The 17984-nt window shown below is 37.1% G+C and overlaps 1 protein-coding gene across 1 annotated transcript in view; it reads left to right on the top strand.

The window, feature by feature from the left end:
• The window catches only part of LOC146998091 (cysteine-rich venom protein TEL1-like), a 70122-nt gene that overhangs the window by 26037 nt on the left and 26101 nt on the right, over positions 1 to 17984 (top strand). The window contains exon 5 of the mRNA XM_085812446.1: positions 1096 to 1199. Coding sequence (XP_085668572.1) covers positions 1096 to 1199 — 104 coding nt within the window. The remainder of the gene's footprint in view (positions 1 to 1095; positions 1200 to 17984) is intronic.

Genomic DNA, 17984 nt, shown 5'->3' with positions numbered 1-17984 from the left:
AGCTGATTGATTCGTCGTTATTCGACTACTAGAAGAAATTCACAACCTTTAAAAATTAATTGACAGCATTTTAAACCCACCTTCTTTGTAACAGATATTTGAATGCACTCACATTTGATTCTTCTTTTGATCTTCCGTTGACATAGCAGAATATAATGGTTTGGTTTAGTTTATTGAGATTACGACAAAGCACACTAAAACTATCTGTCTAAGTGGAGGAATGCCTTTTTTGAGGACTTTCTAAAGAAAACTGGCTCGTATACACGTTACACAAAGGGAAAACCACGAAAACGCCCATGCAGCCTGCCCGTTCGCAGGATTCGAACCTTGGACTGAACTACGACTGTTCAGCGACTTTACTGTTCGGCCGCTGGCGGGCCTCAGAACATTAACGGAGAATATATTATATCCTCTTGTCTGTCTATTATCGTTATGTCTTTATGTTACCAATTTCCTTTGATTAACAAAACTTGTCTCGAGATTTTTTTCCTAAATTAGGTACATCTTTTTAAATGAAGACGCATTATTTTCTGTTTTGCAACCTTATTGCAGACATCCATTTGAAAAATTTTTCTGTGCAATGGATATGTGTGATGCATTAATACTTTTTTTACGTTGTTTCAAATTGTTTTCGTTCATCAGAGCAAAATTTCTTCGGTTGGCATGTCTTGCTAAAATGGCTTTGAGTCCACAATTCTACTTATTTCTTTGGCAATATGTTAAAAATACGGTACTCATGACAGTTTTGGTCATAATCTTACATGAACTCAGTAACCGCAGTGTTACTTTTGTACAGATTACATCTGCTGAAGACAGGTATGCTGGAGTAAGAATTAAATTTCTCTTGTTGTTCCGTTCTTCGTGCAACTTGTACGTAGATAATTACTAAAATAAGAAATTCTTGTACGTAGATAATTTCCTTTTGAATAAGTCTGAATCATTTGGAATCTCTCTGCATGCAAATAAGTTCTTGTCAAAATAAGCGCTACGTGGAGGCGTTCTGTTTAGTTCCTTCCGCGTCTCTTAACTGCGTGGTCTACTCATATTTTTATAGAATGAAATTTTAAAAGAACATTCTCTTTTGCTCCTTTGCAGATGGTTCGATACCTCAGTCATCGCATAGGCTGCGGTTTTAAATACTGTAGTGCAGACGAAGTGGAAAGACCGTTCTACAATTACGTCTGTAGTTACTGTCCCATGTAAGTAAAAAGAAATTAATATCCTTTCTTGAATCTTCTACCGTTTATATTGTTACGTTTTTCTCTTCAGGTTAAGGATTCGAGGATTTGGAGTGAATAACGATGACACTTGATGAAGTATCAAAACCCAATTTATTAGCCAGTATTATTCAAGACAGTTCCAAAAACACTTTTACAGTCGTCGAAGAACTACTATAAACACGCTAAAACAATCAGCGACATAACCTCCAGGCTATCAGGCTATAACGATGGAGACAGATTCACGGCAAAGCACCAGAGTACAGCTCCCAGCTCATCTCGGTCGTTCTCAGAACTCTACATACTCTCGAGACTCTCCACGCTACAACTCGCGATGCACTCGACAATACCCAAGAGTACAGCTCTCGATTCGGTTCAGTCGTTCCCGGAGCTCAACAAAGTCTAAGATGAAACTCAACGATGCACTAGAACGACGATGCACAAGGGAAACTCTAAGAGATACTCTAAGAGACTCTGTCGATGCACTCGACTACCAATTTCGCACTAGACTTCGAGGCACTCGCTCATTGACTTTTAGCTGACTCGACTAGACACTCACTGACTGACTATCAACTCGCTAGACGAGACACTAACTGACTGCATGCGTACCAGCAGGGTTTATATAGCTTTTGGCTTGTGTTCGAGAACATTCTGGGCTAAACCAGTAAGAATTCGTTCCAGAAGGTTCTCCATCCGTCTATGGCATATGGCCAATTTTGTCGCCAAATATCGTCAAATGGGCGATTTCTCTCCAAATGTGGCAGCTCTGCCTTCCCTTGTCATTTTTTGGCAATCCTTAAAGTGCTTTGCGGGGAAGCTATCTTACTGCGCCTAGACATTTCGTAACAATATTTTCATACGTATAATTAATTAATATTTTCATACGTATAATTATTATACGTATAATATAACATACGTATAATTTCTTCGTTATTTCATGACTAGCTTTACTTTAAAACTTTGTTTTCATTTAATTCCTGTTTGTGACTTTTATTATTTACTATGTTAACTGTCAGCTCGTACACTTGCTAAATCGTTCATAGTAATTTTAAAATTTAATTCATTCTTATTTTTAGTTTTCTTTTCCAAAATTTACAAAATTCCTGCCTAATTAAGAATTAAAAATCCAAAATTGCGAGCTCTGCATGCGAACTGCGAGAGGGGCAATAAGATCTCAGAAGCAGGCAGACGATCTTGTGGCCGAAATACCCTGCGTGAGCTTATGCCTGAGTCAAACGCGAAATTATCGAATAATATACTGGATATGGTACCGGTTATGGAACTCATACATTCTGGAATCACACAACGGTTATTGATAGGCCGACGTATGCTCCTAATAGACTATCATCATGGTGAGGCTGTGGAAGAATGAGAGAAGAGCAATTATCCACCATAAGCAGTTTGACAAGTAATTTGATTGACACGAATTGACCCGGTATTTTTCGAAATACTGAAAACACAAGTTCCTGTATTCATATTAACGCTAAACACTGGTAATAATTCTCAATGGTTTAGAACTTATAGTACAGGTATCAAACCCTGAAAACAGTAGCATCATGATAGACTACAACTACACATAGCATCGTACACATACACGTTTTCATTTTTTATGAGTAAATACTGATTGTGATGCTATTCGGTTTGCCAAATGTAGTTTCTATTCCATTCGACAAGTTATGGCTCACCACCACATGCGTTTCGATATGTCTTAAACGTCTCTAGTCTGAGTGTTGCTATATGACATAAAGGCAACATTAGAAGGATGCGTCTGTCGGTTTTTCCGTTTGGTAGCATATTAGTTTGATGTGGTGACAGAAGGATTCAAGTGTTTAGATTCTAGACGCTAGCATTGCAGATAGAAACTTAGATGCATTCATTTTAAAGAACTTTTTAGGACAAAGTCTTGTAGCTGTAAAGAGTTGTTTCACCGTGAACTTTAAAGTTGTTCCTAAGTTATCAGTTTAATCGAAACTTTTGCAATGGCACAAAGTAAAAGCTTTATTTTATCAATAAAGTAGTTACTAATTCGTAAGAGAGTAAGTTACAATTCACAGTTCAAGACCGCTGCTGGAACCGCTAGCATTGATGCAATCCTAATTACAGAGAACTGTAATACATGGTAATAAATATATTTAAAATGCAATAACCTCAATTAGTGTTATTAATATTTTGAAAAATACCAACAAAAGTTAACGATTTCGCATTATTTCCAGTGAAATCAATTTAGCCCGTGAGCTGTGAAAGAAAAGTTTCTGGCTTCACTTTACTAGGTGTACTTTCTATTAGCTGTAGGTTTTGGAGTTCCAATACTGTTTTCTCCAGAATCCGTATCTGAAATGAACTGGTCACTTGAGTTTTGTCATAAACTTAGCTTCTTTGTTTTGAAAGAGGCAACATTAAAGGACTCGTATAACTGAAAATTAATTAGCCTCCGATCTTTTGCAGCAATCGAATTCTGTTAATGACAGGCTGTTAATTAGCTAGTACATTACTTGTAAAATTACTGGACATAACTTTAGAAATTACCCCTTTGTAAAATCAGGATGTCTTTTCCTACATATCTAAAGGGCGCGACTGTCTAGAGACAGCCTGTAGATCGGAATGCATGGAAACTCATATGAAAGTTTTCGAGTGATTATTAAAACTTGATATCACAAGTTTTAGTAATGAAGAGTAACTGGATTTCTCAATTATTTTAGTAAATAATACCACTTTACATAAAATTGAAATATGCTTTTGATTGAGCTTGTAGAGACATCAGATTATTTCGAAGCAGGAGACATGAAAAAAGTGAGCAATGCTCTCGCCGGGACTCGGACCTCTCGATACGCCCCGAGTGTGCTGGCCATTATACCACGAAGGCATGCTAAGAAGGCGGGAGAAATACCTTACGTACTCCCCCTTTCCTGGTGGTGGAGAATCATCATCCACCACTTTTTTTAAGTCAGGCGCTACAGTAGAGACATTAGGTTATTTCGAAGCAGCAGACATGAAAAATGTGCAATGCCCAAGCCCGGACTCGAACCTCGGACCTCTCGAATACGCGCTGAGCATGCTGACCAATCACCATGAAGACATGATAAGAAGGCAGGAGAAATACCTTTTAAGTTACGTATTGTAATTACAACTAAAATAGCATTTTATATAGGTAAGTAAATCGTGATCCACGATAAACGTAAGTTTATACCGAAACTCATGTAAACACTATTTCCTTGCATGAACTTTTGGTAATATTTTAAGTGACTTATCTCAAACAGAAATAGAAATTGAGGCCTCAAATATCAAACAGAAATCAAGTACTTGCTGCATTAAATTTTCTTTAAGAAAAGATAACTGTAACAAAACAGAAGCAGTGAAATGATAAATGGGTAGACAACAATTATGCAAATTATATAGGCAACTTTAATCCTTACTTTATAACTGCACCCAAGCCTAAGAATTATTTAGACAATAATGGTTTCAAAAATGTACGCATATTAAGGAGAAAAAAAATACGCATAATACTTATAGTACATAGTACAAAGTACAGGTAACCCTCGTATAACACGGTAGATAAGTTCCTAGAAAATGCCGTGTTGTGCGAAACCGTGTTATATGAGACCCAGTGCCAGTATAAAAAGAGGGATTACATTCCGAAAACTTATTAAAAACAAATATTGTTTTTAATTATACATAATCAACTTAATTTGTATTAAAAATATATAACACAAAAAATTACATATTTTAATTTAATGCAACTTTAGATTAATAAATTTCTTCGTTGTCATTGCTCAGTATGATCAACAGAGAACGTCTTTTCGGTGGAATGAGTTCGCTTTCACTTTCAGAATTTCTTTCTTCATTCAAAGTTCTGGCATTTTCTTCCCTCTTTAAAAAAATCTGTAACTTTACTTTGCTTACTAGTTCTTACCAGGTCATTTTAAATTTCTCGATATAATGCTACACAGTTTTGCTGCTCTCTTTTGAATTTTCGACTTATTTCAGCGAAAGGGTCTGCACTCAAGAAAAATAACTCGAGATTTTCAGCTAAGCGTAGACTTTCTTTTAATTTTTTTAATGTTAAATTATTAACTTCACAATCTTCATAAGTGGTAGCCATGTTCACAAAAACCTTCGCCTCCGATTGATTTAAGCAAGTTCTAATATGCCACTAATTTCATTTTCTGACGATTTATGTACGATTTGTATTTCAACTGTATGTGCGCTTTGCACGATATAGAAAATCTTCGTGCGGAGTTCTTTAAATTTTTTCGATTGCTGGGCAATTTTCTTATCGTGTTAGAGCGAAACCGTGTTGAAGGAAGGTTCCCGCAATTTATGAATCGTGTTATAGCGAAACCGTGTTACAGGATGCCGTGATGTAGGAGGGCTACCTGTATATGTAGAAATTATGTTCAGTAGATAGAAGTTTAAGAGGGAAGGAACTCCTAGAGAAACACTGGTTTTCGAGAACTTGTAAGGATCTTAAGTTTTACTAACGTTTATTTTATTTTAAATCTTTACTATCACTTCTTATTTTCTACTTCCGGCCAGAATTAAAAGCGTTAACTTATTTATGCAAAATTTGTCTGGCGAACGCCAAGTACTTAAGTTGTGGTTTTTTGCCAAGCGAGAGAGAGGAAGGAGTTAGTCGAAGCAGGCCGCTTGCCTTAGAAGTTTTACTCGGTTGCTGTTTGCCTTCCAGGCCAGAGTTTTAATCCTCTTGATAATTTTAAACGTATTGTAGTGTTAACAGTTCTCTGTACTACATACGGCTTCCTGTTAATATAAGGCCAATCTTCCACGTTTATTATTTCAAAGTTAAGTTAGAGTTTAGTTATATTTTTATATTCTTACGTTTAGACCACAAGTAGTGGGTCTTTGTATTCCGAAGTACAGAACTTATTGTAAAGAGAGAAAAATAAAGGGTTTTGTATACCCTTCTTGTGTATCCTGTCTACTTCCCACAGTTATTGAACATAGCTTTAGTAAGCTCTCTGTTCCGAGTCAGGTCCTTGCATGTTCCCAAAGAAAGTAAGACGGAACATTGAACCTGATAGTGGCGCCCAACGAAGAAGAATAACCATGGCCGAGTTTCAAGAAGAACCTGTGCTGCCTGCAGAAGCGGCTCAGAATCCAGAAATGCCAGCTGCCGCCCTGGAAGGATTTGGTTACATCGTCCAGACCATGCGCGCTTCGATGAAACTAGAAGCAACATTTAATGGAAACTCACAGGTAACCAGTTTTTTGGAAAAATTGGATGACCACTTCATGCTCTACCCCGTGCACGAATTTCAAAAAGTTACCTTAGCTACCAGCGCTTTGAGGGGCCAAGCGCTTAATTGGTTCAAATGTATAGGCAGAAGTCTCTTGGGTCAAGCAGGAAGTCCCACCTATACTTACGAAAATTTCAAGATTGCCCTACTAAAAGCCTTCCCTGTTGTAAGGGATCGTGCGAAATTAGAAACGGAACTTTTCAGCATATATCAGCAAAGAATCGAAAATCTCTCAAGCTTTATTTTAAGAAAAATTCACGTCTTCAAACTCTTGTATGGAAACCGTCCGGATCCTGAGATAATTCAAGTGATTTTGCCGAGGTTACTGCCCCAAGTGCAAGACTTTATTGAATTAAGAAATCCGACTACACTGGAAAAGTTATTTGAGCTAGCAATCCAGTTTGAAAGTAGAAGAACGGCGGACATTGAAAGAAGACGCCAATATCAACAGCGAAACCAATTTGGTGCGCCAAGACTACAGCAAACTCAAGCACACGGCTACGGAAGCAAAGCGAATCAGTGGGCAAGGAAACCCGAGCATTCAAAAACAGCCGGCGAACGTCGACAGTTCAATAGAAATCCAGGAAAAAAGTCTCAAGGCCAGTGGAAAAAGAAGGAAAGCACGGAAATGAAAAATAATTTAAACTAAAACGGATTTCTGCTGACGGGAGGGTGCGGAAATCCGAAGGCCACGAAAATCCCTCTACCTTCAAGTTAAATACAGTAATGGTGAAAAATTTGACTCTTCCGAAGATTGAAGTGTTGGTGAATAATATCCCAGCCACCGCACTCCTGGATACAGGTGCGCAGTGTTCCTGTGTGGCAGAAGATTTTTTTAGGAAGTATTTTCGTAAATATCGTATATATAATTCGGATAATACGACAGTGTTAGCTGCGCAAGGAGAAAGATGTAAGTGCATAGGTAAATTACCACTATACATCCGTATCAAGGACGAACAAGTAAAGGTTATGTTTTTCATAGTAAAGAATCTGCAAGCACATATTATCTTAGGAATAGATTTTCTTTCAGAGGCACAAGCAACGCTGGATTTTAATGAAGCGTCCGTTAAGCTGACAATGAAACCAGTTCGTGAAGAAAAGGCTGAACCGCCGATGTTAAACCTTGACCACCTGCCTAACGAAGAGCAACGAAGAATCCGACAAGTGGTAAGTGAATTTGCTTCGTTATTTAGTGATATTCCAGGATTTACTCAGGTTACTAACCATAGTATTGACACCGGAGATTCAATGCCAGTTCGCCACAAAGCATACCGGTATGATAAGAATAAGGAAAAAATTATAGAATGGCATATCACCGATATGCTACGTAAAAAGATCATAACGCCCATCTCAAGTAGTTATGCTAGCCCGCTGGTTTTATGTAAGAAAAATAATGACTATCCTTTGACACATCCAAAAAGGTGGAGATTCGCAATTGAATACCGTAAATTAAACTCCATAACTAAATATCCGGTATATCCGTTACCTATTATTGAAGAAATTCTAAGGAACATTACATCCACCAAATATATGACGACTTTAGACTTAACGACTGGTTATTTTCAAATAGGGGTTAGGCCTGAGGACGTGCCTAAGACTGCTTTTATAACCAAGTCTGGCACTTATGCATTTTTGCGTATGCCGTTTGGCCTTTCAGGGGCACCGGCAACATTTCAGCGATGAATGGACATTGTGTTAAGGCCTGTTCTTGGAAAGTCCACATTTATCTATTTAGACGATATCATTATTACTAGTGATAATCTCGACCAACATGTACAGGATTTAAGACAGGTGTTTTCTTTATTAAATGAGGCCGGTCTAAAAGTTAATGTCGAAAAGTGCAAATTTGCAGCCCCTGAATTAAAATATTTAGGTTACAAAATATCTCAGAAAGGAAACGAGACAGACGAATCAAAAATAATCGCTGTACAAAAGTATCCGACTCCAAACACGGCGAAGAAGCTCTCTTCTTTTCTAGGACTTTGTTCATATTATAGGTCCTTTATAAAAGATTTTGCAGCTATTGCTGAACCATTGTTAAAATTAAAAAGGAAAAAGGCAAGATTCTCGTGGACGGCCGAAGCCAATAGTGCTTTCGAAAAATTAAAACAAGCATTAACGCAAGCCCCTGTGTTGAAATTTCCTGAAAAGGATGAGAATTTCGAAATTTCAGCGGATGCTTCGGATTATGCGGTAGGAGTGGTACTTTCGCAAAATCAACAGCCCGTGGCATTTTTTAGCCGAACTTTAAATCAAACACAAAGAAACTATTCCGCGACCGAGAGAGAGGCACTTGCTGTTCTGTTAGCAGTGCAAAAGTTCCGAGTCTATTTTGGAAAGGCGCCAATAACAGTGTACTCTGATCATGCGGCGGTAACTAGATTGTACTCAGGGAAAAATTTATCCCCAAGGTTAATAAGATGGGCACTCAAGCTACAAGAATATAATCTGGCAATCAAGCATACCCCCGGAAAGGAAAATATCGTAGCAGATGCCCTATCCAGAATTAAAATAGATGAAGAAGGTAATACTGTAAAGGTGAAAATGCTCACAGCATGTACAATAAATTCCCGAGAAACTGTAATAACCGAACTGGGTAAGGATCCTGAGTTTGGAAGCATTTATGAGTATTTAAAGGATCCTGAAAATTTTAGCCACCAAGATATTGTGGCGATAAGAAATAGGGCGGCCCATTACGAACTAATAGATGGTCTATTATTTTATACAAAAACTACGAATTCCAACAACGAATTTCGACCTGTTATCCCAGCTAGTCTTAGATTAAATATCCTGCAGGAGTTGCATGACAGCCCTTTAGCTTCTCATGCTGGTATTCGAAAAACTATACAACGCGTACGCGAGGCAGTCTATTTTCCTGAACTGCAAAAGTTAACAAGGGCGTATGTCCAGTCCTGCCCAACATGTCAAGCAGTTAATTATATTAATTTCCGCCCGGCCGGGTTTCTAAATAGTATTAAATCCGAATTTACAAATGAAATAATTGGCATCGATTTATTGGGCCCTTTCCCAAAAAGTCTGTTAAATAAAATCGCTATCTCCTTGTTATGATTGATCATTTTAGTAAGTGAGTGAGTGAGTGACGGAGGACGTGGGCACCATCCCTCTACCGTTACGGTTAATTGGTATGAGCACCACGCCCGCTCTTATCTAGAATGACATAATTAGGTACTTAGGTTATCGCTACCAATTCAGACTTGCATGGTACATATTGCCATACTCTGACTTGCACGACTATTACACATGCCGTACCATATTCGGACTTGCTCATTCATACTTGCATGGTGCATTTACATTCATATTGCATGGTACATATTTCACACATTTCATATTACACATTACATTTACTGGGAAATTGAATATGACTTATGTTTAAGGTTCTTTGCATCCGTAAGGTTCAATATTTACGTTAATTATACATGATTAGATACTTAGGTTAACTCTATGCATTCATTACTATTTACAGACTTGCATGGTACATATTACACACAGAGAGATTGATTAATACTTATGTTAAAGGTACTTTACATCTTAGGTATTTAGGTTAACACATAGTTTAACACTACGCATTCATTATTGTTTACAGGTTTGCATGGTGCATATTATACACATTACATAGTACAGCTTATATTTACTGAGAAGACTTGCACTGTACATAGTTCACGCATTACATAATACAAGTTACATTTCTAAGAATTTAATTATTAATTAATAATATTAATTAATACTTGCATGGTACATATCATACACATTTCATAGTGCAGTTTACATTTACTGACAGATTGGTTAATACTTTTGTTTAGGGTACTTAATATTTATGTTTAAGGTACTTTACACCTGTTTGATTCAATTCTTACTATAAGTATGTATAGTTGGGTTGTTAGGTTAACACATAGGTTGGCTTTACGCATTAATTATTATTTACAGTTTGCATAGTACATATTACACACATTGGTACATATTACACACATTAAATAGTGCATGCTAATTAATTAGAATGGTACATATTATACACATTAAATAGTACTGTGAATATTGACATGGTACATATTACACACAATTACTGAGACATGGGGTATATTTGCATGGTACATATTACACACATTTACAATTTACAGTTACAAAAAAAAAAAAAAAAAAAAAAAAAAAAAAAAAAAACCAATTGCTGAGAATATTAGCATGTTACATATTACAATAATATTAACATGGTACATGTTGCACACATTAAATAGTACAGATTACAATTACTGAGAAATTTAATAGTACTTAATTTCGTTATGTTCAGACTTGCAGAATTGCATTTACCTATTACCATATTCTGACTTGCATGGCTATTATATGTTCTATACCTATTCAAACTTGCTTGATGCATATACATTCATATTGCATGGTACATATTCTCACACGTTACATACTATATATTGCATTTACTCAGAAATTGTTTTTACTTATGTTTAAGGTACGTTGCATCCGCAAGGTTCAATATTTTAATATTAATTAAACATAATTATGCATTCATTATTGTTTACAGACTTGCATGGTACATAGTACACACATTACATAATATTGATTACATTTACTAAGAAATTAATTAATAGTTAATGATATTAATTAATACTTGCATGGTGCATATTACTTGCTTATTATAGTACAGTTTACATTTATTGAGTGATTGATGAATACTTGTCTTTAAAGTACTTAATACGTTCAGACTTGCAAATCCAGGCTTGTATGATACATAAACATTCATATTGCATGGTATATATTTTGCACATTACATACTACATATTGCGTTTACCTGGAAATTGAATATAACTTATGTTTAAGGTACGTTGCATCCGTTGAGTTCATATTTACGTAATCATACTTAATTAGGTACTTAGGTTAACATTATGCATTCATTAATATTTACAGACTTGCATGATAGATAGTACATACATTACATAAGACTGATTACATTTACTAAGAAGTTCATTAATAGTTAATAATATTAATTAATACTTGCATGGTACATATAACACACATTTCATAGTACATTTAACATTTAGTGAGAGATTGAATAGTGCTTAAGTTTAAGTACTGAGAGTGTTAGCATGGTACATATTACACACAATTACTGAGCCATGGTACATATTACACACAATTACTGAGACATGGTACATATTACACACATTTACAGATTACAATTACTTAGAATATTAGCATGGTATATATTACACGCATTTACAGTTTACAATTACTTAGTATATTAGCATGGTACATATTATAATAATATTAGCATGGTACATATTACTACAATATTAGCATGGTACATATTACACACATTAAATAGTACAGTTTACAATTACTGAAAGATACATTAAGCAGTTTCTTACAATTCTGTGCCAAGTTTTACATAGTGCATATTACAAACCTGCATTTCACATACTACACACATTATATAATGCAGGTTATATTATTTTCATGTAATATACATGCAGAAAAAGTCACTATGTTGAAATATTGTAACATTACTAATTGCACAAGGAAAGGTAATCTGCAGATTGGGTTGCAGTCTGTATATAAATAGTCTGATGTGAAAAAATAGGCATAGTACATGCATAAATTTGTGATTCCTATGTAGTAGTCACTATGCTGCTTGACACCATAAGTTACATTAAGCAGTTTGACACAATTCTGTGCCAAGTGTCATTAGCTTTGACATGACGGCAGTGATTTGGTGTATTGTTGGCTTATGCTTAACGAAGAACCTGCAGAAGGCCTGCCTATCCGTTATAGGAATGGCAATATGGTAGTCCTCTGTAAGGGAACATGCAGTGATGTAATGGTCTGCTGTGCCCTCTTCTCCACAGATGCATTCGTCAGTACTGGTGATAGCGTGTCGATGATAGTACTGTGGGAAGGGGCCATGACCGGATATGTAACGTACCAAGAGGGTGTAGGATTTATATTTATTTTAACTAACATTTATTTTAAGTTTAAACTATCTTTCCTGTCAAGCCTTACTTTCCCCTGGAACTGCCAATGCCAGAATATGTAAATTTTAATAGAACGCGCAACGATTCAAATTATCAGCGGAAGGATTATGATTTAAATAGGAAGGAAACGAGTTCGGTGTGATATTCTTACTTCACGAGCGCGGAGGTAGTTAGCGAGAAATTGAAGAACCCCGCGTTTCGGCCTATGTGCTTGGCGGGAAGTAGTGTTAATCGTTCAAGTGAGCTTCAAGTCTGCTGAATTAGCAGCGGTGTTGTAAAACGCGGTGAGGTAGTTATTTTAGAGAGCCTCGTAGTTAGAGTCTTGTCTTTAAGTTCTTTTCAGGTTATTATTTTTATTTGACCGCCGAGTTGGCGCCGTCTGTAAGCGTCAAGAGCACGCAATTGTAATTTATTACGTTGAATAAAAAGGGACTTAAACCCTTTACAAGACTCTGTGTTTTATCCTGTTTTCACAGTCAACCCTTGGTTGCGTGCAAGTTGGAGGCGCGCAACGTTACAAGGGGACTGGCGATAAGTCTTTGTAAATCTTTTTTTGGCTTGAAGTAAAAAGTTCTTCTGCCGGTTAAGCTGTTCGTCCACTCGTGCTGCCATTTATTGCAAACAATTTGCCGTAAGGTCTTTTTTAGATATGAGGTAGGCCATGGGATCTGTACTGTAGTAATGTTGTTCCCAGTGGCGGCGTCTTTTGCCAGGCCGTCTGCAAGTTCATTGCCATAAATACCTGTGTGCCCTTTAATCCATTTTATGACGTAATGATTGTGAGCATTTTCACGTAGACTTTTTTGAATGCCTGCTATTTGCGGGGAGGTATGTTCTGAATTGGCAATTGCTTGCATAGAAGACAGGCTATCTGTATGTATTAAGGCTTTGGAGATTTTATTATTCGTTAGATAGCGTATGGCCTCGTGAATGGCGAGTGCTTCACTTTGGAAAACGCTGTTTTCAGTGCTGAGCTGCATCTACCATTGGTGAAGGGGTTGTTGTTGATCACTGAGCACGACAAAGGCGCTGCCTACCTTTTCGTTAATACGAGAACCATCTGTGTAGATGGAGATGTAGCCGGATGGTGCCACATATGCTGGGTTCTTCGTGAGCTGAATTCCAATACCCTTGATTGCTGGGTGTATATGAAGTTGTGAGGTCTTATTCTCAAACTGTTCTTGAGAGAAGGTAACGTAATCATAAGTAAGTGAAAGTCTTAACTGCTGAACCTGTTGTGTCACCGCTTCTTCTTCTATGCGTAGATGAAGTGGTAGCACTCCTGCCAAGATGTTTAGTGCATCAGTAGATGTTGTCCTGAAGGCTCTTGTAATTGAGAGTAGGAAGGGCCTCTGTAGTGCAGACAGGTGCCGGATTTTCCTTCCCTGCATAGGGAAGGCCCAAATGGCCACTCCATAGGACACCATCTTCTCGACGACAGTAAGATATAACGCTTTTTGTATGTGAGAATTAATCCCCCAATGAAATCCGCGTTGCATTCTGAAATGCTGTGCTATGGTTGCTGTACGCTTCCTTAAATTACGTATGTGCGGCATCCATGTCAGTTTTTCATCTATGTCATAGAAAAAATAACTCACGCTGTAGTAGTGTTAAAAGCCAGGAATGGTGAAACCTGCTCCGCAAACATTGATCAAATCAAACCCTACTATGATCGTAATAAAATGCAAATATTTACAGATCTTTTTCAGGATCCGGCAAAGCAGGCACGGCAGACACGGCAGGCACCAGTTCCAGAGTTGGAACAACGACAAGTACAAGGGCAAGCCATTAAGAGGCTGGAGCAAGTGAAAAGAAAGTTTCCCCGCGGGAAAATTGAAGGTAACAATAAAAAGAAGCCGTTCCACCGTCCAGAAAAGAGAGCTCACGAACACCCCCAGAATGAAGAAGGGAGAAGGACGACGAATGCAAAGAGAGCCAGGAGAAATGACGGCAACTATAACCCGTCTCTAAAACGGAAGATCTACTCATCCGACAGGACTCTCCGCAGCAAATGTCGCCGAACTGCGGAAGGGCCACCAGCGGCGGAGGAAAAGTTACAAGGAAAATTTGAACGGCCAGCAACGAGGTCCAAGCAGGAACGCGAAAGAAGTTTCCAGGTTCCGCCAAGACCAGCTGCCATCAAACGGCCAAGACCACAGGCAGAGGCGAAAAAGAAGGTATTCAAGGGTGACCGAACTGGAGAAAAAAGAAAGCTTCTCGAGGAAGGCACTGAAGGGCGAGCCCGCACACGAAGGAGGATAAATCAAACGAGAATCTACGCTACCTTCCAGGACTGGGCTCAGAAAAGAATGTACGAATATCACAAAGATAAGTAAAATTTTATGTTACTTTGCAAACTTAAGTTAATCTTTCATTCTTACTGCAAGTGGCAGATTTCAAGAAGTTTTACCTCATGCGAGGTCTACCTTTATCGCCAAAAAGGCGAGAAATGAGTTGTTACCGATTTTGGTATTATGTTTTTCAATTACTCGCGCGTAAAACTAAAGTTGATGTATAATAGGAATATGTAAAGACTTAAATATTGTAAAAATTATTGTATAAATTTTATTTAAAACATTCTGGCAAGAAAGAAGTTTTAGTCTGAAAGACTTTTTGAAATGTAGTATTTCAATGTAGAAGAATTGGCACTTGCTTTGAAAAGAATAGAAGTTAACAATGTACTACTAATGTATGTTTTCAAATGCGTAAAATTAACGGCATGTTAATATGTTCTTATATACAATGTGAACTGTTATTTTAAATGTTAAGAAATACCGTGATATGGTAAAAGTGAAAGTAATGTTAACATTTTTTTTTATTCGTGTGACTGTAAAAAGACCAAATCATGGTGAATATGTGTTAAAGGTTGAATGAATGTAGTTAGGCTCTCTGACGCTACACTTCAGAGTTAGCCACTTTCAGAATAGTACCTCAGGGTTTAGAGTTGAAGTTAGGGTGTGTTACGAGGTCTTGGTATGTTGAATTTTAACACGTTAGTGTTTTGATTGTAGGAGGAAGTGTTGAACACGTATACATAAACACATTCGTGTTTGGTGTTCTCTTACAACACATGTCAGAGAGCACGGGGAGAGATAATTAAAATAGTCATGAATGAAATAAGAATATTAAGAGAAATATAATTATACATGTTACTTGCCATTTCCTTGTGTAACATTTCATTAAACTAGTTTTCCTTCCAGATCTCTGGAAGTAACCAGATTTGAATAAAAGCTCCTGTTTAGATGCAGTACAGATGAAAAATTGGGTGTCCATGGAGCTGCTATTGTAAAAACAAATTTTTTTTTAAATTTCTAGTTTCTAGTGAGAAATGTTTGTAAAAGATTGGCCTCGCGTTAGATTCTAGAGCTAAAAGTTTTCAACAAGGTCGTTTTAGACCTCAGTTTCAAACTAATTAACTCTGGCGGGAAGTATGTAAGGTATTAACTCTGGCGGGAAGTATGTTAAGTTTTACTAACGTTTATTTTATTTTAAATCTTTACTATCACTTCTTATTTTCTACTTCCGGCCAGAATTAAAAGCGTTAACTTATTTATGCAAAATTTGTCTGGCGAACGCCAAGTACTTAAGTTGTGGCTTTTTGCCAAGCGAGAGAGAGGAAGGAGTTAGTCGAAGCAGGCCGCTTGCCTTAGAAGTTTTACTCGGTTGCTGTTTGCTTTCCAGGCCAGAGGTTTAATCCTCTTGATAATTTTAAACGTATTGTAGTGTTAACAGTTCTCTGTACTACATACGGCTTCCTGTTAATATAATCTTCCACGTTTATTATTTCAAAGTTTAGTTATATTTTTATATTCTTACGTTTAGACCACAAGTAGTGGGTCTTTGTATTCCGAAGTACGGAACTTATTGTAAAGAGAGAAAAATAAAGGGTTTTGTATACCCTTCTTGTGTATCCTGTCTACTTCCCACAGTTATTGAACATAGCTTTAGTAAGCTCTCTGTTCCGAGTCAGGTCCTTGCATGTTCCCAAAGAAAGTAAGACGGAACATTGAACCTGATAAACTGAGATCGCAATAGGGTAGCCGATTGGAAGTTAATCCCCTGTATGTAACTGAAATTCATGTGTTCCTTAGAATCCTACCAAATATAATAATAGAACTCTAAGACATGAGCATAATGATGGGACTCATGTAGGCCAAGCGAGACACTGGAATGCGAGAACGGAGATTGTACTGTAGAGTACAAAAGTAATCCTTTTTATGAAATTGAGATTCATATTTTCTTTAACAAATGTCTTACCAAATGCAATAGATAGAACTCTGAGAAGTGATCATAATTAGAAGACTTATGTAGGCCAAGCGGGACGCTGGTATACGAGAAGTAGTAGGAGAGTGAAAGGTTAATCTTCTGTATGAAACCGGGATTCTTATGTTCTTTGAAAAATGTGCTATTAGATACCAACAATTCCTCAAGGATCTTTCTACAGAGGGATATAATGAGAAATGGACCGCCATGAAATTGAACGGGGTTCACGAAGTTTCTTTTTCATCAGGCTGATGTGTATGACATTAAGCGCATGAAGCAGTGCAGCTTTCCTTCAAAGTGAATAGTGTTCTATCTAGTGGTGGAGGTTGTGTAGTCCAGTACTTTATTGCTACGCAAAAGGGTCTCTATTACCTCTAGGCAGCTATATGTCTACATTCGCATTTATAGTATAATTTGAGATTTTGTACACCCCCATTGCTTGTCTTTCTCCCAAAACGGAACTATACATTCTGGAGGCCAATAAAAAGTACCTTCTGGATGTACTGCGTTAGAATGATTAATGAAACATTTTGATAAAATGCTTGTTCAAAGCAAGAGGCAATGCTGTTTTGCACACATGGTGGAAATAAAATGTTTGATCTAGTCTATGGTTGCTGCTCATAATTTCATATCTTTAATCATATTTCACAAGATAATTATGTACCCATTATTACTACACTCGCTGGCCAGTCTGGTTTAAGCTGATCCATATAACTCCGGGATTCCAAAAGTGGTCGATAAGGTGTCGATATCGGTTTCCTAGGGGTCGACATAAACGAAAACTGATTTTGGGGGTCGACGAGGTCTAAAAATCGAACCCTATTAGATTAACACAAGTTCTTATTTAAAACTTTCAAGATAGGTAGGTACTGTATTGTTTATGTTGTGTTACGTGTACTAAGAATAATTAATATTTTTGTAGGAAACAGCATTGTTAATGTAAAGTCTGAAGTTCGTACAAGATGAAGAACTCTGCAAGTCTGTGTGGACAAGTTTGTGCAAGATAATGAGTTCGAGCGTACGTCTTTCAGGCGCGTTTTGACTTGCTCTCTATTTGACGCTTACGCGATTTAACGCGAACGAATTCATGATCAATTCCAAACATGTTCCTGATATTTTACTATTTAACGAGCTTGCACTTAGGTTGAAAGTTTTTGCGTTTTGAAATTCGTTGGAGCTTGAACGATAATAACTCATATAAATACTCATTTATTTCAAGAGATTACAAAGTTATTACATAGCTAATTAAGTGA

This window comes from Stegodyphus dumicola, chromosome 3 (genome assembly GCF_044657685.1).
Source record: "Stegodyphus dumicola isolate Sdum_Otavi_A_Nest chromosome 3, ASM4465768v1".
NCBI classification, from domain to species: Eukaryota; Metazoa; Arthropoda; class Arachnida; order Araneae; family Eresidae; genus Stegodyphus; species Stegodyphus dumicola.
Note: the sequence above shows the minus strand (reverse complement) of the source record. Positions and strands in the feature narration are given on the sequence as shown.